A 25,529-nucleotide genomic window follows, 5' to 3' on the forward strand; every position below is an offset into this window, starting at 1 on the left:
GACTGGCAAACTTCAACTTTTTCATTCAACAGTTTTCATCAGAAGAGATAATTCTGAATTCAATAAAAAAAAATTCTGAAGAATAATTGCACTCAAATTGATTCTGATGCAATATGTCATTCAAAAATCAATCTATAATCTGTAATCTATTTTCGTTCTCATTTTTGGAGTCTTCCAATGAGTGTATTATTAATTTGAAAATAAATCCTATATGAGCTCGCGTGTAAAAAAAATTCGTCGTTTAATTTTGTTAAAGCTACTGCAGCCAATTTTTTCCAGTTATCGAAAATGTTAGTGTCATATGTTTTCCCATTGTTATACAAAATTTCAGGATTTTGTTTGAAGATAAAGAAATGGATTTTCGGAAAATGGATGAACATCCTTGAGAACAATATTCTCATAGCAAGTAAAAATATCGAGAATGGTGCTTCCCCTCCTACATACTCCAAAATCCCATCCGACAATACCCTGTAACGTCGGAAGATGTGGAACGCTACATAAAGTCCCGTCTTTACTGAACGCGAGAAATTCCGGTGACACTAAAGAGTGTTACCGGAATTTCTTGCGTTCATGGAGGGAAATTTCTCCTTGGAATGCGAGTATTGTTCTCAAGGATATTTATCCATTTTCTGGGAATAGATTTTGATTTTTGGGTGCTATTGTGAGTGATTTGACGAGTTGAAAGTGGGAAAAATATGGTAAAATTACAGTTTTTGGAGGATTTTATCGACTTAAAGTATTTTTAGTCGTGTTTTTAGCCATTGTCGTTCCAGAAATTCCTACTCCACTTTACCACAATCATGAGCACATATGCAACGCTGTGGGATTACACATAATCTATTCACGGGATCTGGATAACTGCTTGAGGATAAGATCCCGCGAGAACTTATAAATACAAAATCTCCTCGTGTCCCGGTTATCGATCTGGGTATAAATATCACAATTTCATTTCGTCTTTGGTTCAGTGGTACCTTTTATCCACGGTATGGGGATAAGTGGAAGTTGATTCTAAAAAGAAACTTTAAAAAATCATATTAATTATTTCATGAAATTAATTATCTCTGTTGCATGCTAATGAAAATATGCGGCGAATTGAGGCTCACGGGGGGGAGGTTGGCAGGCAAGGTAGCGAGATGTTGGATTCACTGGAGGGAAAAGAGAGGAAGGAAGTGGAAAAGAAAAAGGAGGTGTTCCGGTCTCACACAGAGCAGTCCCAGAGAGATTAATAACCGGCGATTAATTTCGCAGCTAAAGCGTTCGCCATTAGAGGTAAATCCTTCGCACGCAGGGCCAAGGATCCTCAGTTGAAAACGAAATAAACAACCCGAGCGGAATATTTTGATCTGAAAAGTCCTCACTGGATTATTCTGGCTACACTGGGGGAAAAAATTACTTTTGCCAAGGAATCATTTTCTTGGGAGAAGAATTTATTTTTTTAGGAGCTTATTTCTCTAGGCCAGTCATTCCCAGGTGGTCTATGTCCATCTCCAAATATTACAATTTTGTTGAATAATGAGATGATTATGCTACATATGACGTTGAATGAACACGTTTCATTACTTTTCAATTTTTTCAAATTCGAGGTTTTCTAACGTATAATAATTTGAAATAATTTTAAAGGCTAAGAAGTGTCAATGGAGTTCATTCAAGGTCATATGTAATATAATCATTCCATAATTGTAATATTTAGAGATGGACTTGGACTCCTTGATAATGACTGGCCTGGAGAAATACGCTCCGCAAAAAATAAATTCTTCTCCTAAGAAAATGATTCCTTGGCAAAAGTAATTTTTTTTCTCAGTGTATGCCCTGTTTAGGAGGTTTCCAGGTTTTCCAAGGAGTTGTCCGAGTCGAGTATTTCGTTCTGGTTTTACCTCTGCAAGACTTTCGAAACCTTTTCTGGCCTTCGACCGATTTTTTCGAGGACCCTTCGAACCATGAGTTGTCTTGCGACCCTGCGGATTACTTTTTTACCCTATGAAGACCTGTAAAAACTTAAAAAAATGTTCAGTAATTCTCCTGTAGCCTATACTTTTTTAATAAATAACTGAAATTTTTTTCATTGAAAAAATTTGAAAATTCTGGAGATTTTATTTGTAATATTATTATTTGTGAGAAATGATTTTTCATCGGCGTAGATGGGGGTCTTTTACCCAAATTATTGGAAAACATGAGAACCTCCTGAACGCGACATGACTATAATAATTCACTCGTCTCCCGGAACTTTCAGGTCACAGAGAAAACATGTTTTTGCAACATGCCTATTCTAAAAAGATACAATTAGATTATTTCTAGTGAAATTTGAAATTTCATGAATTTTTTCCCACATAAAAATTACTTTTTAAATCTCTATGGAGGTTCATTAAATTTTATCATTGAAAATTCACAATTTGATGATAAAATTAATAAAAACTGTCAATTTGACTTCAATTATTTGGGAAAATTCTATCGATCCTATCTCTCCAAGGGCTTCTCATCGAATGTCATTGAATTCTGTCCTTGAAAATTCACAAATTTGATAATAAAACTAATGAAAACTATCAATTTCACTCCAATTATTTCAGAAAAATCGATGGAATCAATTGAAAATTCACCATAATTTGTAAGTTTTCATTTCCAGTGAAATTTGAAATTTCACGTATTTTTTTCCTCCTAAATCGAATTGAATGTCGCTCGCATAAAAATTCCTTCTTGAATGTCTACAAGATTTCATTTTTTCCTCAACACTCCCAAAACAATTTCAAAAATCCCCTCGTCCGCTGAATTCACTCCCATCGATTTATTCTCATGTTATTATAACGGAAAATTCTATCTGTCTCATCTCTCCAGGGACTCCTCGTCCCTGGAATCGCCATAAATAGTCTCACCCGACGGGTTCCCTCATCTGAATGTGGATTTAGAACTCATCAGACGAGTATACATAAATAACGGATTGTGATAAATTCGGGCAAGTGCACGTAGAGGTGGGCCCACAGATGAAGACACCCTCGGCGCTGGGAGGCAGCTAACGAGCAGCAAGCCAAAGATTTCCCACGTGACACACACCACCCAGCAGTCCACCCTATTCATCGCCGATGAACTCTCGCCTCGGAGTGCGCCGTTTCTCCCGCTGGCGTGTACCAGAGACAATGGGGGGGCTTAATTCAACACGACGTATACGGTGACCCTCGCGCATTAATTCAATATCCATATCGCATTCGGCACACAGAACTTATTAATCACGGGTTGGGAATTTAGTTGGAGATTTGAAGGGGATGGATGGAGATTGAGCTAGAGGAGGCAAGGAACTCGCTGCGACCTCGCGTGCCACTTCAACTTCTTCGCAAGTTTGTTCCTATTTATGTTATTTCGGAGGTGTTTTGGACTGGTTTAATTGCTGTTTGGGTGAATAGATGTAGATGGATTATTTTCATTCAATTTGAGTCTGATCCAGAATCCAGAGGCCACACGGAGAAAAAAGTTGGAGATAATTACCAAACAAGTCGAGTAATCGTGGAGGAACCTCGATTTCCAGGACTTTTTCACCTTGAGGAGGAGAAAAAGGGCGAGATTGATTGTGAATTTTACTCCGTTGGCTCGAGAAAATTTACTAAACGTCAAGGTGATTTGTACCGAAACTGTAGAATTTACCCTGCATCCCATAAAAAATTATCCCAGTGAACGTGAGTAATTGCTCCAATTTTTCATATAATTTTTCGGCAATGGAGAATGATTTTTACCGAAACTGTTTGGGGGTTACGAAACAAACAATCCCCTGCTGGTGTGGGAAATTTTACTAAACAGGAGGGAAAAAATCGTAAGATGTCTGAATTACATTTCGTTCTACGATTACCATTCGAATAGTAAAATTTGTCACGATTTTCGAGGTATTTTTTGTCCAATTTTTTTCTCCGTGCACAATTTTCATCCGATTCAAATTTTTCTTTTTTCAGAATGTTCGTTAGACTCCATAGAATAAAACTAGGTATTTTTTTTTAATATCTCAATTGGATCATAGAAAAATGACATTTTTGTCGGCTTACTCGTTTTTCACTTTTTTCATACCGTACGAAAATCATTATTCTTAGTAGTTGAGCATGAAAATTTTTCTTCTCAAGACACCTCTTAGATACTACTTTGACGTTCAACTTCTGAGAATAATAATTTGCCATTGAATGGCACGTACACTGTTAACAATTTTTGTCTGAAATTTCTGCTGCACTTTTTTGGAAATTTTTATTGAGTTTAGTTACCACTGAAATCTTAAGGAATTTCGTCATTGAAAATTCAGGATTTCGTGGAAACATCAAAGAGAACTGTAAATTTCAGGACAGTGACACTGAATGCCATTTAGGGGAAAAAAACCATGAAATTTCAGATTTCTCTGAAAATTCAATATAATTTGGCACCGAATATTCATATTAGATTGGAAATTCAAATAAATTAAGGAATTCTCGTCTTTATGTTGCTTAAAATTCTGGGATTTTTGCTGAATTTTCAGTGAACCCTGAAAATTCATAATTTTTTTCTCCTCAATCGCATTCAGTGTCACTCTCCTCGAAATTAGTAGTCAACTGTCCATGAAATTTCATTTTTTTTCTAACATTGTACGGAGTTTGAAATTTCAGTGCAATTTACAGTGCCAATGTCGAGACGACGAAAAGTGAAGAGTGAGAAAATATATACTATTTCTATAGCTTCATCAGCTACGAAGGAGGCCCGTTGGCATTCGCCTCTGAGATGACTCATTATCGGAATCACTTGATATTTACCAGAAATATTTTATTCAGGTTATCACCCTCCATCGTTTCCCTAAAGACTCCATATTGAGCATAAAAATGAATGATCATAACATAAACATATCCATTTTATTCGTTATGCCATCAGTTACTAAGAAGTTCTTTGACATTTCACGCAAAAATGACTCATTATCCCACTGAATTTATATTCACCTCAAACATTATTTTTGAGGTTTCACATTGTCCCATTTCGCTAGAATTCCACGTTAAATCGACAAATCAAAGAGAGAAAATCTGTGATTCAGGAATAACTGTACCCATAGTAGTAATAAACCCATTGATACAGACTGATCTCACCTGAGATGATTCACCTCCACCACTTAAGTTCCCCCCGAGGGGCTACTCACACCTGAAATCACGGCGCCACTCTGTGATAAAATCAATTCGAAATCAGATAGAATTGGCTTTACGATTTTAAAATTTGTCTGGAATCATTCGTGTAGTTTGCATTCTGTAATATAATTAGAGGAGAGTGGGGCAAAATGGGACGTTCTCCATCGTCAATTTGCGAGATTGGCTGAATTCACTCATTCACTCATGATCAGACATCGACATAATCATAAATTTTAAATAAAGTTGAATTTTAAATAAGTCAATTGTTAATATTACTCTACAATTTTTTTATTATTAAATTAGTTTTTGTTTTCAGGGACATGTCACTAGTTTTCAGGAAAATTTTACTGATTTTCAAGGACCCACCTCTAATTCTTAGAAATCTATCACCAAATTTCAGTGACGGAAGTCACTCATGATCAGACATCGGCATAATCATAAATTTCAAATAAAGTTAAATTTTGAATAAGTCAATCGTTAATATTACTCAACAATTTTTTTATTATTAAATTAGTTTTTGTTTTCAGGGACATATCAGTGGCTTTCATTGATCCATTCCTAATCATGAGGCAATCTATTTCCAATTTTTAGGGACTCGCGAGAAAAAAAGTTTTCATTTTCAGAGACATGTCACTAGTTTTCAGTGATCCACGCCTAATTTTCAGGAATCTACCCCAATTTCTAGAGGCTCGCGATCTGAAATTTAACGCTTGCAAAATTTTGAAATTCAGTGATTTTGTCACTAATTTTTAATGAACTTGTCACTAATTTTCAGGGAATTTTTACTGATTTTCAAGGACTCACCTATAATTTTTAGAAATTTACCACGAAATTTCAGTGACAGAAATCACTCATGATCAGCCATCGGCATAATCATAAATTCCAAATAAAGTTCAATCTTGAATAAGTCAATTATCAATATTACTCAACAATTTTTCAATTATTAAATTAATCATCAATCAATAATTGAGTTCGAAACATTAACAATTATTTGGCTAATCGAAAATCCTTTTATGAAATGTAGAATTATTTACTCAATAGTCAATTGAAAATCTAAATTATCAATTATTTTACTATTTTTCAAATTTCAATGAAGATAACTAAACCTCAATTATTGCAAGATTTTTTTTTATTGAGGATTATTGTAAGACGACCAATGATTGGTGGTAGATTTTTTACAATTTGAAACGACCCATTCTGCCCCACCCCTCTAATTAATTAAACTTTATTAATTGGAATTTCAATGTCTTCAATACCTCTGAAATGATCAATTTCGAAATGATGAAATCATTCGAAGCCAACTGCAGTGATTGAAATGCTATCTCTCTGAAATCACTGGAATCACCGCTATAATCACGTTAAATCGACATCATTTCGAAGTCACGGCGGTCACTCAATCCTAATTAATCACACCATGTGAATTTCCTGGAAATTCAAGAAGGATGGACCGAGAACCCGGCGAATATGAGAAAAAAACTCGTCAAGTCAGTGACATATCGCACACTTGCGATCCCCAAATCCCCACCAATAATCGTGGGATCGCATTTGTGAATGTGGACTCCCCCACACCCACGTTTACAAGCCGCCTTGACATCGTCGTCACTATAAAGCCTATGTCAGACAGCGTGTCCGACAATTGGTCAGTGTTCACGTTTGGATACGAGTCACATCCCAGTCACTCATCCGATAATTGACCGAGACAAAATCGTTAGTGAATTAAAATCGGGAAATCATGATTTCAATCATCAGCAAATGGATTATCTGCCTGTGCCTCATCGGGGCACCACTGCCCATCTCGTCGTCGTGCGCGGGAAAAACTGTACTGAGTGAGTTTAAACAATTTCTGAATATTCATCTTCACAGAGTCAAGTGGAGAGAAGAGTGTCGTAGAAAATTAGCCTAATGCGGAGGGTAAACGCGTTGCGAAATCAATTTTCGGGCATTTTTTAATTTGCGCACGAGAAAAAAATGAAGAACAAATATAGATTGTCTCCTTCACGGAGAGAAAAAACAGATTTCTGCACTGAGAGAAAAACTAACAAGTTCTCAAACAAGTATTGGTTGGGCCAAAAAAATCGGTAGTTGAAAATAAAAAAATTATCTTTACCTCAATTTCCGAATTTCTATGAATTTTCATAAAGTAATGTAACTGAAATGTACAGTTTCCATCGATTTTTCTAAATCAAATCAGACATCGGCATAATCATAAATTTCAATTAAAGTTAAATTTGGAATCAGTCAATTGTTGATATTACTCACCAATTTTTTGAATTATTATATTAATCATCAATTTAAATATTCAAATTCCGAATTATTTCTATCAATAATCAATTAAATATCATCATGAATTATTATAATATTTTTCAAAGTTCAATGGAGATAAGTAAATCTTAATTAATTATTGTAAGATGCAACTTCTCATAATATTACTAAATTAATGATTGATGCCGATCTATGAATCAAATTGTGAATTTTCCATAGAATTTTCAATTTAAACTCCTTGAAATTTCAAATTTCGAACAGAATGACGAGAATTCCCTAAAGTTTTCAATCAATGCCTGAATACTCAGTACCAAATCGACCTGAATTATCAATTAATTGAAAGTCAAGACATGTATCTCAATTTTTTGTTACTATCACTTTTTTTAAATAATTGGACATGAATTTACGCTTTCCATGACATTTTTCATCGAATTGTCATCTTTCAGCGGCAAAATTCCCTGAATTTCAAGAGAACTGTTGAAACCTCACTTTATAAAAATTATCATGGCGTACCCAGCAAACTATTAACCAGGAGATTATTATTAGCAAACTATTTACCAGGAGATTTCACGACTCTAGGAATTGACAGGAGAATATTTTCTTGTATCAAGGAAATCATCTTTGTTAAAGTTAATTTTTTCTCTCAGTGTATCAGTTTCCCCTACGGATAATGAGATCAATGCATCATCAGAGTTTGATGATTTTTCACCGCCCCTCCTCCTTTACTCATTTTCTCCCGTTATTTATTTCGATGGGAAACTATTAGTTAGGCAGATAGATAAACACCGTCGAGTACGTAAACCCCTCCATTGTTCGGATTAAGCGGAAGGAGATAAAAGAAGCGCTGGAGGAGGGCGGAGAGGGATGGCAGGGAAAACAAAGGGGATACAAAAATAATATAGACAGTGTAAGGAGAGTAAGCGCGCAGTACGTAAAGCTCTTGAGATCCCCTTGACCTCGGCAGACGTCGCAATACCCTCTTTAAACCAGCCCTCGAGTCGCACGCCACGACTCCACTCCCTCCGCCCCATTCGCCCGCCACTCTCACCCTCACCCTCGCTCACTCTTTTTTTATCACTCATTCTCTGTCTCAATTTTTTTGTTTTTCAATATTACAGAAGTTGTGAGGTAACTCCCGTAAAATAGATTCGCGCGAGGAGACTAAAGTCCGTGAGACTAATGAAATGTGGCTTCCTCTTCATGAGTTGTCGTTTGTACCAGTTTATCTGCACTGTTAAAACATTTCATTAAAAAATTCATAATTTCATGGAAAAATCTGTGGAAACTGTAAATTTCATTTCAATTACTCCGGGAAATTAATGAAACATTTGGTAAATTGACAGAAATCTCTCCTTGAATTCCAGATTCCCCTGAATTTTAAGGGGAATTCCTAAAAAATTCCTGGAATTACGAGAACTTTAAAGGAATTCCCTGAAAATTTAAGTGAATTTAGCAGTGAATATTCATTCTCACTTGAAAATTCATGTAAATTATGAAATTCCCGTCTTCCTGCCACTAAAAAATTGGGACTTTACTTAAATTTTCAGAGAAACCTGAAATTCCATTGACTTTTTCCCCTTAAGGGGAAACGGAACCCCTGCGTTTATATGAATCTTTAGAATTGTGTTTTCTCCTGCAATTATTATCTTTTATTCATTAAACTACTTCATTGACTCAACAATGCAATAATCGAGTCGATAAAGTAATTTCATAGATAGAAATTAATAATTGCAGGAGAAAACACAATTCTAAGATTTGATGTAGACAAAGGGGAACCCCTTAAATGGAATTCAAGATCTGTTTCCGGAAAATTCACCTTCAAAATCTGCGCTTCGTCATCTGAAAATTCATCAAATTGTCCGTGAAATGTAAAATTTGACCAGTGCATAGTGCATTCTTCACTACAATTTTCCTTTCCGTGTAATTCCAATTGTGCGCTTTTGTTCCCCTCGAGCACTACATCAATCACCGCCTTTTGCTCCATTGCATGTGCCCCCCTGACCCGTGTAAGCGCCTAGAACTCCCGAAAACCTCGATTCATCATAGTTGAACTATTCAACCGATACAAATGAATGAATTCATCGGCCCGGCCGGCCCGGCCTCACACTGCAGTTTGTTACAAACCCACAGAAGAGGTGAAAACAAACAAAACCCACACATACACCAGTACGGACGATTTTCTTTCCGGAAATTAGAGGGGCACGGTCGCTGTACACACCCGCACTATAATTCAAACTATGTCGTGAGAAAAAAAATCCTGAAACGATGTCAGTATTTCATACATTCAGTCAAAAATTGTTCAATTCCATCACACGATGCACTTGAATCAGTATAAAGCTGAAAGTAGTGATGAAAATGTTGGGAAAGTCATGATGCAGGATAAATACTGAAGATTCTATTTGGATGGAGAGAAATGTTTGATCAAAATTGTTCTAGCGATGCCGCCAGACGAGATGGGACGAAAAATTGCATTTTATCGAGGGGCTGGTCAGTTTTCAATCGGGTAGCTCAGTGATTTCCAGAATGGGATGATTTCCTGTGATTTCTTGAACGATTTCTGTGATTTCTCAATAAGATTTGGAAATCATGATTTCTTTGGATTGTTCGTGATTTCCATGATTTTTAATAGATTCACTCGAAATCACTCGAAAAATCATAATTTTACGGAGAGAAATGTTCAGCAAAAATTACGGAACTCACCATTCGCTCACCGATTACGGAATTCACTCAGAAAATTTAAGTGACGGTATCGTAGTTTTTCACAGGAGATTCAGATAAAAATTACGGAACGCTCAGGAAAAATTCCGTGACAGTTCCGTAGAATTTCCTACAACCGCATTTGGCTCCGGAATTACAGAAAAGATACGTAATTTTTACTGAACATTTCTTTCCGTGTTCGGAGCGAAAGTGTCTGGGCATCTGTCGATAATCCCATAGGGGTAAAAATTCGTGTTCGAATTACTCCGAAACTGCTGAGACGATTTTGCGGGAATTTCACTCCAGTTTTAATCATACAAAGCTTCATCAGTTACGATGATAAGAAATCAATCTCCTTGTTTCTCCGAGAGGAATCACTAAATTTTGAAAAATGTCATTTTTCGACATTTTTTCACAAGTTTTATTGCAAAATCTAAAGAACCGCTGAGGCGATGTTGTTCAGAATCTAATCAGTTCTAAGTTACATGAAAACACATCGATTGCGTGGAAAAAAAAATGAATCGTATCGTTTGTTCGAGAGAAATCGTAGCATAACATTTTGGTCACACACACACACACACACACACACACACAGGCGGTCTCCAAAAAGTTTCGGGAGAGTTTCTAGAAGTCACGAAACGTGGAGAAACCATGAAATTTCCACAATCGATCTTCGGAGTCATTACAATAACTTCCTCCCTTCAGGTCGGGAAGTTAAAAAATAATAGTCAGGAGAAATAAGGGTCAGATAATGGGTCAGACAAATGAAGCTAAAAAAAGAGGGTCAGAAAATACAAGGGTTTCGTCTCTCGTCTCGTTTCTCTCATTCTCTCGACCGACTTTTCTCGTCTCGTCTCGTCTGCTCATTTATATCTCGACGCACTGTCTCGTCTCGTCTCGTAATGCCGCTCGTATGGTTTCGTCTCTCGCGGCATTACTCAATTATCCTAATGGGAATAAAAATAAAAATTTTTATTGCGAGGTCACAACCTGTGCATGGTGGATAGTAAATTTCACCCTTCCAATGTCACGAGTCGTATTCCCCTCATTTAACCCGGCACTTTGTAAAAATTAACTGCTGAACAATAAAATTTGATTCATGAAGATCCTTGATGATCAATTTTCTCCTGACAACAACGGAATTCACTGCAGTGCAATAATGTGTCGAGTATTCGTTGATTGTCCGCATAAAAATTACTTTTGAATGACTGAATTTAGTATGTGTCATGCAAAAATTATTACACTGCAATCTCTTTTATTACTGTCTGTATAATGACAGTAATATCTAATGGGGAGTAAAATTTGACCTTCGTGCATCAAATTTTATTGCTCAACATTCCATTAAATTTTAGGACGAAATTAAGTTTCCACGAAATTATATTGAGGGATCTCCGCCAAAATTACTGAATCTCCCGGGAATGTTGGGAAATTTCGTAATGTACAACAGCTAGTCGACAGTCTCTGCGTTGTTCATAAAAATCGGCGCAGCTAACGGATCAAAAATTACGAAACCATATTCATCAAAAATTCAAGTAGATCAATTCGTCATTGATTCTTATCAGTTTGTCATCGATTTCTATTGATTTTTTGTCCACCAATAAAATGTTCCACGAGTTCTGAGAGAGTTCGGTACTCACGGAGAAAAATGTTGCAGAAATCTCCGGTCCCCTCGAAAATTCCGTTTCGATGCACAACATTTCTAAGACCCCAGAAGGAAAATTTATCTTTCGCTCCAAATTTTTTGTTTTTACGTAAAATTTTCCAAAAGAGCATTTCACCTCACTTTCACGTTTTGTCGCGCAATTTTTCCTGAAGTTTTTTCTCCCCGCTTTTCAGCGCGTAAATTTCTTTCGAGAAAAATTCTCACCAAAATATACAGAGCGATCTCCGGAAAAATTACTGAACCTCCCGAAAATGCTGGGAAATTTCGCAAAATGTATGCAATTTTCCATTAGCTGTATCAGTTTTTCATCAATTTCTATTCATTCTGTCGCAAAATGAGAAACTAAGTGCGCATTTTCTTCGATAATTTTTCCCAAAACCAAATCGCTTCGCAACTATTATTGGGAAGCAATTCATCTAAAGAACGCATTTTTAAAAAATACACTTATCCTACCAATTCACGACAGAATTTTTTGTTCGCCAATAAAATGTTCCCCGTTCGGCTCACGGAGAGAAATATTCAATAAAAATTACGTACGTTTTCCGTAATTCCGGAGCGAAATGTGGCTGTATAAAATTTTGCGGAACTGTCACGGAATTATTCCAGAGCGTTCCGTAAATTTTTGTCTGAATCTGCTGTGAAAAATTACGATACCGTCAAATTTTCTGAGTCGATTTCGTAAGCGGTGAGGGAATCGTGAGTTCCGTAATTTTTACTGAACATTTTTCTCCGTGTATTTCTCACCGTGAAAATTTTCTCCGTGTGAATTGAGAAGGTTGAAGAGGTAAATAACGTATCTGTAGGATCGATCGTGCAGCTTGATACGCATATGGATCTCCTTAGCTGTGTAAGGCATTACCATACGGCAAACACACGCTGATGGAGCCCCCGGCCTCTCTCTCTCCCGCGATGATGGTTCATGTAACCAAGGTAAATTCATTAATTTCGCACACAGCGGTGAGGAAGATCAGGGGCGCACGCGTGACACACATTGACGATAATATCGTTGGCCTACCACACTTGGGATCAACCTTATGCTCATGGGATTCAACTCCGTGTCCTTCCGGTTTTTTTTTCTCTTTGTTGTTGGAATAAATCTGAATTTTTTATCGTCCCGAGTGAAATCGAATGACAATTCGTTATTTCTGGCGGAGAACTCTCTCATCTCCTGCAACTCTTTACCATAATGTTTCTTGGGCTTTTAATTGAAATGGATAATTCAAAATGGACGTTTGTTTTATTTTCTGAATGTTTTTGCTGCTTTTATCATCGCCATTAGTCTTGGTTCAAGAGCGACATGAATTACACAAGCTGCTCCGGCATTCTCGGCAGAATCATTTCCACATTTTTTTATTTATTTTTCCACCGTTTTCACGGGTTTTTTAGTATTTTCAGTCACGGGGTTTCTCGTTCGCAGGAACTGGGAGTTTATCCTGCCAGGATAAGCAAACAATTCTTGACGAGCACAATCGTTTACGCCAACTCGTTGCACTGGGCCAGATACACGGACAGCCGAGCGCTGCGAATATGATGGAAATGGTGAGTAAAAAGGAATATTTACACGGCGAAGTGTTGGAGGTTTGAGGAAATTATAACTTAGTTCCACCAACTTTTCGGTCGAGGGACAAGAATTTTTAAGGGTTTTTACATTCTTTGCACTTTTTTTTAATAAATCCATCCAGAAAATGTAATTAAAAATGGACATTGGCATGGACACTTTTTCGTTGTAAAAAAACTTCATGTTTGATGAGTAAATTAACATTAATTGCAGGAGAAAATAATTTTATTGCTTCTCTTAAAATTGTTTCATGTTTTTCATGTAGTTTGCTTTCATATTTCGACTCAAATGATTGAAAAAAATGAATAAAAAAGTGCGATTTGTTTCGTTTCTTTTTCTTGAATTCAATTTATAATGGCAATAGACAAATTGATATAAATTTGTTAACCATCTCCGAATGAAATAAATCTGTGCTCAAATTGAAAATAAAAATATAATAAAATCAATCGATCAAAATTTTTGGATTTCAATAATTAATATTGTCAAATGAAGAATAATAAATTTGTTAAATCCTGCAGTAGCAATGGGTACTCTTCAATCAATTAATCAGATTCGATTTAATAATAATGTGAAGAATTTAAAAGTAGCATCAACTCAAATCGAAAACGGGAGAAATTTCTGATTTACAATTGCTACGATTATAAAGATTAAGTACTGTTTTTTCATGTAAACATAAAGAGATGAAAATGGTGAGTGAAGAGGAATGTTTACACGCCGAAATGTTCGAAGTTTGAGAAAATTATAACTTAATTCGACAAACTTTTCAGTCGTGGGACAAGAATTTTTAGAGTTTTTACATTCTTTGCACTTTTTTTTTGTAAATTCCATGCAGAAAATGTTATTAAAAATGGACATTGGCATCGACACTTTTTTATGTAAAAAAACTCCATGTTTGTTGAATAAATTGACATTAATTGAAGGAGAAAATAATTTTACTGCGTGTTTTTTTCATTGTTTTACTTTTTTTATACCGTTTGCGAACGTCAAATTGATGAAATAAAAAGTTCATTGGTCTCTGCTTTCATATGTTGACTCAAATGATTTTTAAAGAAATAAACAGTGCGATTTGTTTCTTTCTTTTCTTTTTCTTGAATCCAATTTATAGTGGCAATATAAAAATTGGCATAAATTTGTCAATTATCTCCAAATAAAATAGCAATAGGTCCTTTTCAATCAATTGTTCAGATTAGATTTTAAAAATCATTTAAACAATTTAAAAATAGCATCAACTCGAATCGACAACGGGAAAAATTTCCGATTTAGAATTGCTACAATCATAAAGATTAAGTACTGTTTTTTCATTTAAAAATGGCAGTAAGTCCGAATGGGATTATAATTCAGCAATGCATCCTCTTTCGATTTCGGAGACGTTGAAAATGGCGTGGGATTTTATCCGGGTTATATACGGAAATACTGAAGTGGAGCGTGAACGAGTGTGTTAATGGATTCCGGTGTAATCCACGCGGAAAGCTCGGATCAACGTCACCTGGCATTGTCCTCTCCCACGCGAGATGCAATGTTTTTTAAACTAGAAATACTCCCTTTTTCGTTTCCTTTAATTTCGGTTTGTCCCACAATTTTCAATAGGTCTGGGATGATGAACTCGCGACCATGGCGCAGAGATGGGCAGACAGTTGCGCTGAGAATCATGATGCAACTCGGAATGTCCGTAAGTACTATATACCGTCACGTGTGATTATACGAGGAGAATTTTCATCGGTGATTTTCATGCTTTGCCGCTTCCCTTCAGCACTTCTTTTGACAGAGAAATCAAATGATAACAATTTTCAGGACTTTTGGTTTTTCAAATTCTACATTTTCAACCCATTGGTAATGTCGATAAGTCGTGACATTCTGATTTCATTTTTATACTGTTAAAATTTTTTTAAATTTGAATAACAGCTGCATGTGAATTATCAATTATTGTCAATGTTGAGACCTAAACCTTAATTCATGATTTAAATTTGTAACTTAATTGTCAAACTCATCATGAAAATTGATAATTATTAATTTTTTAAAGGGAAAACTTTCCGATGTAGAATTGCTACGATCATAAAGATTAAGTACTGTTTTTCATGTAAATATTAAGAGATGGAAATGATGAGTAAAGAGGCATATTTACACGCCGAAGTGTTCTAGGTTTGAGAAAATTATAACTTGATTCGACAAACTTTTCAGTCGTGGAACAAGAATTTTTAGAGTTTTTACATTCTTTCCACTTTTTTTTAGTAAATTTCATCCAGAAAATGTAATTAAAAATGGACATTGGCATCGATATTTTGGTAATGTCGATAAATCGTGAAATTCTGATTTCATTTTCATACTCTTGGAACTTCTTTTAATTTGAGTAACAACTGCATGTGAATTTCCATTGTTGAGACCTAAATCTTAATTCATGATTTAAATTTATAACTTAATTGTCAAACTCATCGTGAAAATTGATAATTATTAATTTTTTGAATAATCATTTTTGAACTTAGTCTAGACTCATCACAAAAAGATAAAATTGTAATTTACGCAGGAAAAAAGTTATTCCATTACAATAAAAATTCCAACAGTCGGATCCATTTTACCCCACTCGTCACTACATAGTTTCCTGAAATCTCCAATGCGCAGTAGAATATGTCTGAGGGGGGCAGTAAAATTCGCTCTACACTGCTGGAAAAAATTGGAGTTTCATGGACAGACTAGTCATTTTCAGGAGAGTGACATTGAATGCGATTTAGGAGAGAAAAAAATCATGAAATTACAGATTTCACTGAAAAATCTATGAAACTCCAAATTTTAAAATAGCATTAACACGATAATTCCTCAATGTATTTGAATTTTTACTGAAAATACGAATATTCAATGCCTAATTACACACAATTTTCAATTCGTTAAAAATTCAAGAATATAGTTAGTGAAATTTTCCAGATTGCTATTGATTTCTGTGGAATAATTGAACTGAAATTTAGTTCTCATTGATTTTTCCATGAAATTCTGAATTTTCAATTCCGAAATTGTTTGAAATTTCATGAACAGTCGACTAATAATTTTCAGGAGAGTGACATTGAATGCGATTTAGAAATGAAAAAATCAGGAAATTCCAAATGTCCCTGAAAATTCACTACAATTCAAAATTTTTGAGTAGCATTAACACGATAATTTCTCAGCGTATTTGAATTTTCAATAAAAATATAAATATTCAGCATCAAATTACGCAGAATTTTGAACTGATTAAAAATTCAAGGATATATTTACAGAAATTTCCCTCATTCCTATTCATCTTCATGGAATAATTAACCTGAAATGTCCCGTTCTCATTGATTTTTCCTTGAAATTTCCATGAAACTGAAGTATGATAAAAAATTCCAAAAAGTGTACCGGAAATTTCGGCGAAAAACTTTGAACAGTGTAAAATATGAGCTATCACACCTATTTTAATGATAAAGACTTGCTTACGAGCCCCGCCTCCACCAAATCTCTCCCACTCGTCTTTATCATCGACAAAACAGCCGGTGGTTTGACGAGTATATTTAATCCGACAAACGTGTTACGAGCTCGAACAAGCCCGTTAAGACATAAAACAGTGCGCTTGCTTTTCTTGCTGTCGTGAATGCTTTCGAAATAATGTAGCACTGAAGCTATTAATGAACGGCATTAACAGTCCCGGTTTGTCTACCACCTGCAATCGTCATAAACCTGTTGCCGGAATCTCTCGCATAAAAATCTCTCATGCATCACATGAATGATAGCCAGAGGCATGAATGAAAACGTAATCAACAAGTTCAATTGATTACGGTAAAACACATGCGTTGAGGCTGTTTTTTTGAAAACTAAAATTCTGGACAGGAGCCATTGAATTAAATGTCACTGTCGGATAACTCTACAGGGAGATTCGCGGTAGGACAGAACATTGCTCGCACGTGGACAACGAGGCCCCCGGGGCCCTACGATGCCGAGCCCAATTGGCGGCGACAAATATCCGGGTGGTTTAACGAGGTGCAACACTATCAAACTGGCTACAGTAGAGCCACGGGCCATTACACCCAGGTACGTAATCCTTTTCAAAGTCACAATTCAACAGAGTCAACTACTTTTCTCGACAATAGAGCACCGATTTCTTATCTGAAACCGGCAGTCCGCACTGAGAAGACAAGAGTTTTTTGAGAAGGACGTCTTCACACTGTTAAAAATTTTTGTCTGAAATCTCCGTTACACATTTCGGGATTTTGTATCGAATTTAAAGTAGCTTTCAAAGATGTAGCTTTCAAAGTAGTTTTCATAGATGATTGAAAACTGTAAACACTTTCCTGAAAACTCGATTAGATTCGGAATCCTAATTTTTTTCTCAATTTAATCATCGTTTTGGTGTTTCTAAAAGAAATGTTTAAAAATCAGGATTTAATCCGGTGTCTTATGCGAAAATCAACATTTCCATTGCAATCAAAGATTAAAATCTGAATTTTGTTTCATTAGATGTGAAAAAATCAAGAATTTGTTTGACACCTTATAAAAAATTTTTCCCATTCAATTTAGTTGAGAAATTTGAAAACTGAAAATATCCAAAAGTGCAGCGTGGCCCGATCGAATCCTATAGAATTTCTATACGCAATCCGTATAGGAAATTTCTATACGATTTTTTCATACGTGTGATGCTACTTAAAATTCTGGAATTTTACTGGATTTTCAGTGAAACCTGAAATTTCATGATTTTTTTTTTCCTAAATTGCATTCAGTGTCACTGTATGGAAAATTAGTAGTCAACTGTCCATGAAATTTATTTTTTTTCTAACAGAGTACTTGTATCAAGAAATTCATAGCTTGAAATTTACCAAGCACACAATATCTCACACTAAAAAAAAGAAATATTACACAAAGAAATTTTATACTTGTCCGAAGGATGAGGGCAATTGGTTCATATCAAGAAAACGAGTTCTCAAATATTCGAGTGGTTTTTGCATTCAAATATTTTAGAATTGAGATTAATTAAACTATTAAATGAATTAAATCAATTTTACTTGTTTTGAGAAATCGCTTTCTTGTCATCAAGAAATTTGCTTGATTGTCATCAGCACAAAACGAACAAACTGATACCCACAAATGATTGTTCTCATCTCCATGATGTTAATTATTTTGAGAAAGGTCAGGGGATATTGAAGAAATAATTACGACGTCGATTAAATTGTCAACTGCGACGTTTCGTTAAATTATTTTAGCTTCATTAAGCTCTTGACGATAATAAACAAAATGTCAATCCGCAGACCTGAGTTGTTGTTTATCTGCTTGCATAGTATGTGTTCCGACACTGACATTAGTATAAATAATTTGACTAGGTGCAGATTGCCGTTGCGAGCCTGATAAAACTGAAATAATTTACCGAAACATCGCACTACGACAATTTGATTAACGTCATAATTATTTCTTCAAAATCCCCTCACCTACCTTAAATTGATACCCATAAAATTAAATTCTATAAGATTCCACAGGGAAATTTTCACTCTATCGAGGAGAATAAACATAAAATTCATGAGGCATAAATTTCCAAGCAATATTCATAAAAAATTCTCAATTTAAATGGAAGTCTTTTATAAATTCCCCGAGAATTCTCCGAACAGTCTTCTAACCTTTCGTTAAGAAATTTCGATTCCCTCCCCTTATAGACACCGTTCGAATTCGTGATAAGATTAACTCCACAGATTCGCATGCAACATGTCTCCAGGATTTTTCCACACGTGATCAACTTGCGACGGAGGAGAAGGGGCAAGAACAGAAAAGAAAACAACTGAAATTATTTTCCCACTAGTCACAATTTCCTCCCTTTATTTCTATTCCTGGCGGATTAGTTTTTACTCCGTATAGTGGACTCGGGTACATGGGAATTCAAGGAGTCACGTATCTCGGGTGTTGCAGGTGGTGTGGGGTGACACGTTTGCAGTGGGTTGTGGCTATTCCTTCTACTACGATCCAGCGCGTGGATATACCAAGAATTACGTCTGTAACTATGGACCTAGGTGGGTATATCGCGTCCAGTCATACCTTCTGGTTTGTGGGGTAACTTGATCGATGGTAATCACCTTTTTTTATGTTATGGCCTTTTGCCTCGTCTCCAGTGGGAATTTGCTGGGTTATCAGCCTTATCAATTTGGACAGCCTTCGTGCAACAGCTATGGAATGACCTATTCGAATCGATATGCTGGGCTGTGCTGTAAGTTTATAACTTTACTTTTTCAGATTCCTTTAAAAACTCCTGGAATTCCAAGAATTTTAAAGGAATTCTCAGAAAATTCAAGGGAATTGGACAGTGAGTATTAATTTTCATATGGAAATTCATGTAAAATTGGCACTTTACTTAAATTTTCCGAGAAGCTCGAAATTCCATTGACTTTTTCCCTTCAAATCGAATTCAAGATTGTTGAATTTGAATGTTCTTGTTCCGGAAAATTCAGCTAAATTTTTTCAACATCAACTTCTTGTAACATCAAACTTATAATCAAATAATCAAATAAAGGATTACGCGTGTATTTCTATTTTTTAGGTTTTTCCCATAAAAAGTTTTTCCATAAGTTTTCCGAACTCCTTCCAATGTATTTTTTTTGTTTTCATAACGAAGTCTGAGGAAAAACTATAAAATTCATTGCCAAAAACAGTTATACAAAGAATCGTAACGAATTGTATAATAAAATCAACACATGTTGAGTTTTATCAACGGAATTTTTTTTATATTTTTGAATTGCATAATTCCAAACAGAATTAGAGAATATATAAATCGAATATGTAATGGAATTCCACCAGCTTTGGGACTGAATACTAATACAATTTTCTGACGAATGCTCTAGATTTTCCATTGAAATTGGTACTTGAAATTGGTTCTTGTTCCGGAAAATTCAGCTAAATTTTTTTAACATCAACTTCTTGTAACATTAAATAGACTTAAAATCTAATAATCAAATAAAGGATTACACGTGTACTTCTATTTTTTACGAACTCCTTCCAATGTATTTTTTTTTGTTTTCATAACGAAGTCTGAGGAAAAACTATAAAATTCATTGCCAAAAACAGTTATACAAAGAATCGTAACGAATTGTATAATAAAATCAACACATGTTGAGTTTTATCAACGGAAACTTTTTATATTTTTGAATTGCATAATTCCAAACAGAAATAGAGAATATATAAATCGAATATGTAATGGAATTCCACCAGCTTTGGGACTGAATACTAATACAATTTTCTGACGAATGCTCTAGATTTTCCATTGAAATTGGTACTTGAAATTGGTTCTTGTTCCGGAAAATTCAGCTAAATTTTTTTAACATCAACTTCTTGTAACATTAAATAGACTTAAAATCTAATAATCAAATAAAGGATTACACGTGTACTTCTATTTTTTACGAACTCCTTCCAATTTTTTTTTTTTTGTTTTCATAACGAAGTCTGAGGAAAAACTATAAAATTCATTGCCAAAAACAGTTATACAAAGAATCGTAACGAATTGTATAATAAAATCAACACATGTTGAGTTTTATCAACGGAAATTTTTTTATATTTTTGAATTGCATAATTCCAAACAGAATTAGAGAATATATAAATCGAATATGTAATGGAATTCCACCAGCTTTGGGACTGAATACTAATACAATTTTCTGACGAATGCTCTAGATTTTCCATTGAAATTGGTACTTGAAATTGGTTCTTGTTCCGGAAAATTCAGCTAAATTTTTTTAACATCAACTTCTTGTAACATTAAATAGACTTAAAATCTAATAATCAAATAAAGGATTACACGTGTACTTCTATTTTTTACGAACTCCTTCCAATGTATTTTTTTTTTGTTTTCATAACGAAGTCTGAGGAAAAACTATAAAATTCATTGCCAAAAACAGTTATACAAAGAATCGTAACGAATTGTATAATAAAATCAACACATGTTGAGTTTTATCAACGGAAACTTTTTATATTTTTGAATTGCATAATTTCAAATAGAAATAGAGAATATATAAATCGAATATGTAATTCCACCAGCCTTGGGCCTGAATACTAATACAATTTTCTGACGAATGCTCTAGATTTTCCATTGAAATTGGTACACGCATGAAATATTGAGTTTGGGTTATTGTATTGTATAGCACGAAATATTAAGTTTGGATTACTAATATTCCATTTCTATTTTTCTTTCCCTCAGCTCGCGGAGGTTATTACCATCTCGGTGCACTGTGCGCTTACGCTTACTGAGATGAGCCCCCAATGTGCCACCCCATAGTCAACATTGAAATTCTTCATTTTAGTCTTGAGTGAGAGAAGTGCAGAAAGTGAGACACGAAGAAGAAAAATAGAAAATATAAATGAAGAAATGAGCGCATCATTTATATACTCATCGCTTCGCTGGAAACTAGTCTAGGACTACGTAAATTGCTCCCACGAGTTTTTCCCTCGAGTCGAGAGTTTTTCAGGCTTGAAGTTTCTTGTGGAGATACTGAAAAGCCTCGTTGTCACTGGGGAACTACTGTCTCTCGTGTCCCGCCCGGGGGCATCCTCGCGAGGCTCACGGCCACCACAGGAGAATTTTTTTCTAGTTTAAATTGTTGGAATGACGCTGGTGTAAATATCTGCGGTGATGTTAGGCCAGGGCCATTCCAACTTGGGCGATAGATTCGGGATTTCGGATGCTTCTCTAGTCTATTAGGTAGGAAATTACTAGTTTAATCGATGCTATCTGTTATTATGTACAAATATCTATGTTTGTTTTAGTTTTCATGTACGATAAATATGAATAAATAATTGATGACAAATTGAGTGTGGAGGGATTCACTGATTGAATCGAATGAAACTCATACCCAAACAATAGTTCTATTACAATACTAATCTTTCAAATTCTGCATTATATTTGTTCGCACGAGAGTCTATCCTTTTCATTTAATGAAAGTTTCTCTATAATACAAAAATCCAAATCGACTTCTGGTGATGAAAAATTGGTACTCAAAATTAAAAGTCCAAAATTAAGGGTCACAAGGGTCGCGGGGTTTAAAATAATGGTCATGGGGGTCGAAAGGGTTAGAATAAGGGTCACAATGGTCAGAATAGGGTCACGAGGGTTAGATTAAGGGTCACGAAGGTCAGAATAAAGGTCTAAATCAGGGTTAAAAGGCTCAAATTAGGGGTTCAAATAAGGGTCTAAACAAGGGGGACAAGGGTCTAAATAAGGGTCACAAGGATCAGATCAAGGGTCACAAAGGTCAGATTAAGGATTAGAATAAGTATCATGGAGTTCTCCACATAACCATTCCCGGTTTTCTCATTTATATTCTACCCTCTTCCCCTCTGTCGGAAAAAAATCGGAAGTTCATTCACAGTTTTGTATTATTTTTAGACGAGCGATATTCAATTTGATTTAGCGGGCGAAAAAATCATAAAATTTCAAATTATACCAATTATTTTCCCCGCCTGAATGTCAACTAATGGAAATGCAGTATTTGACGCTTTGAATTTCCGATAAAGAATATTTCAATTCAATTTGTCTAGAAATCGCCAAATCTATTGAGTTTCGCAACTTGAAATAATTACGCCCATTTCTTATCACATCTCCCTCACAAATTTAATCGAGACCGTGAAATAACGGTTCAAATGGCAGAAGCTAACTGCAAACACCGATGAAATCTGTAATGAGGCATTCACGTGGAAATTGCGTTAGAAATTCTGGACACCCATGAGCCACTGGCTATCGTATCAATAGTGACCACAACGGTGATTGCCGTAATACGCTTCACCAGTTTTACTGGTTGTATTCAATATTACCAGGTTTCATTGAATCAGTTGACTGGCCTCAACTCTCCGTAAATCAAAATCCACTGGTTACGAGCCAGTGTGAAATTATCGATTTTCACATGTCATTGTTATGGGAGCGGTTGAACCGGTAGAGTCGAGGCCTTTTCAAAGTGGAAAATGATCGAGTTGATGGGGCGGTTCGAAATTAGGGTTTCAAATGAGCTCGTAAGGTTTGATATCATCAATATTTCATCATCCGGCCTTATTCATATTTAAAGACTCCGTTCAATTGCAGAAGGATTACTTCACGTAGTTAGTTGAATAAAACATTAATTGGAAGAGGCATTTGTATTGCATGAAGGGAATATAACGCTTTAATTTGGGTTGAAATAATCAATCGATTGATATTATATAATTGATTAATTGGGGGAGTCGTAACGTGGAGACACTGAATCAACCCCATCGCTCCAAATGCCAATAAATGTCTCGAAAAAAGAGAAGTGCTCAACTGATTGAACAGAGTTATTCGTCTCGTTCTCGTTTTTCCTTTCTCCGGGACCAATTCATTCCAGTGTTCAACAGATTGCCTGGAAGTAGTTGTAGATATTCTCCAGTTGTCTTCCACAGGTAACTTGCAACGGCTCAAGCCTCATCGCGGAGACTCCAAATGCGGATACCGAGGTTGGAAAATCGTGTGATGAATAAAATCAAAATCACGTCGGGAATTCATAACGGTGCAATTTCATCGTTATGAATCTGGGGAGATCGCGTGACTCGATGCAGATATTTGCTGTGAGAGTTCACTTTGCATGTTGCTCGTGGTGGGGAATAGGAGCAATCGTGAAACGTTGAGGAAATACTAATGAAGAGGTGATTTTTCGGGAAATTGGGAGAGTGGTCTACAGTTCAGGAAACATCTTCGGATTTTTGTGAACGAGACTTCATATCGCGATATTGCACGGAGAGAAATATTCAATAAAAATTATGTATCTTTTGCGTAATTCCGCAGCGAAATGTGATTGTAGAAAATTTTACGGAACTGTCACGTAATTTTTACCTGAAATCACGGAATTTTTCCAGAGCGTTCCATAATTTTTGCCTGAATCTCCTGTGAAAAATTACGATACCGTCACTTAAATTTTCTGAGTCGATTCCGTAATTGATGAGCGAACTGTGAGTTCTGCAATTTTTACTGAATATTTCAGGAAACATCTTCGGATTTTTGTGAACGAGATTTCATTCGGCCCATGTGAAAAAGCATGACTGTTTCCAAAATATTAAATTTTGGAACACTAGTACAGGTAATGCAATCGGACGAACACCATTCGAATAGTGGAGCTTTAATCTCATATAGTTTTTGAATTTTTTATCCATCTGAAGTCATCGAATTTCAGTGAGATTGAGCCCATGCTACACTTGGTGAGAGAAGGACTCCGGTGTAAGGGGTTAATTTAAGGACGTCAAGGTGCTTTGGCTATTTTTTCTCCCGTAAAATGCTTTTCTACTTTTGTAGTCGAACATCAGAGCTTTCATTTGACCCCATTTCACTCCAAGTTTCCGGACATTTTACAATGATTTTATTATTTAAACTTTGCAGATCTGGATTTGAATGTCAGTATTGAACCATTAGAAAACATTTTTTCGAGGGGCTGGTCGCTCTTCAAACGAGTGGCTCAGTGATTTCCAGAATGGGATGGTTTCCTGTAAATTTTGAATGATTTCTGTGATTTCTCAATAAAAATTGAAAATTATGATTTCTTTTGATTTCTCTTGATTTCCATGATTTCTGGGAAATTCTGGTGATTTCTTGATTTCAAAAAAAAAAAAAAATAAGTGAGTGATTTCTTGATCTCAAAAAATCACTTGAAAAATCATTGAAATCCAAAAAAGAATTAGAAACTTTTCCTTTGGAGGAAGATTATGAAATAATGAAAAAATATGGGCATTTTCTATAACTCATTTATAAACAACCAATTTTTCACCATCAAAATCATTTGTTCGGAATCGTAACAAATTAATTCATATTCAGAATTTTACCAGAAATCGATTTCATGCCTAAAAAAAAGAGGTTTCCGAAAGTTTAAACAATTTCAATTATTTATTTACAAACAACGAATCTTCAAAAAAAAAATAATTATGTGCAAAATGTCACTTGAATGTCGCTGAATACCCATGATCTTTTTTTCAAATTTTTCTCACGCCATTTAATTGACAAATTTGATAATTGAAAAGGGTTGAATCTATAGTGTAGTCTGTACCAAACTGTAAAAGACACTTGGATATTCGTAATGGGAAGCATGAGAGGTATTAACGATGATTTTGAAATCGAGAAGTTTTAACTCTATTTTTTTTAATTTTCTCTTATTGATTCTATCACTTTACTCCATTATCAGTTATTCGAATTGAACATGTAAAGAAGATCCTTCACCATCGACTCGACTCATTAGTTTCAATTCAAATCTATTTCATCTCCACTTAAATACGAACCACA

The 25,529-nt window shown here is 35.3% G+C and overlaps 1 protein-coding gene across 1 annotated transcript; it reads left to right on the plus strand.

Moving 5' to 3' along the window:
* Positions 1 to 6,767: 6,767 nt before the first annotated feature.
* LOC107047765 (venom allergen 5) lies at positions 6,768 to 21,979 on the plus strand. Its single transcript, XM_015270597.1, has 7 exons — positions 6,768 to 6,937; positions 13,151 to 13,272; positions 14,879 to 14,960; positions 17,166 to 17,326; positions 19,187 to 19,287; positions 19,387 to 19,481; positions 21,459 to 21,979. Exons 1-7 carry the CDS (start codon positions 6,844 to 6,846, stop codon positions 21,506 to 21,508), a joined length of 705 nt encoding a protein of 234 aa, XP_015126083.1. The 5' UTR covers positions 6,768 to 6,843; the 3' UTR covers positions 21,509 to 21,979.
* Positions 21,980 to 25,529: the final 3,550 nt, after the last annotated feature.

The sequence above is a fragment of the Diachasma alloeum genome, unplaced genomic scaffold (assembly GCF_001412515.2).
Source record: "Diachasma alloeum isolate Michigan unplaced genomic scaffold, Dall2.0 Dall_scaffold_78908, whole genome shotgun sequence".
Lineage (NCBI taxonomy): Eukaryota > Metazoa > Arthropoda > Insecta > Hymenoptera > Braconidae > Diachasma > Diachasma alloeum.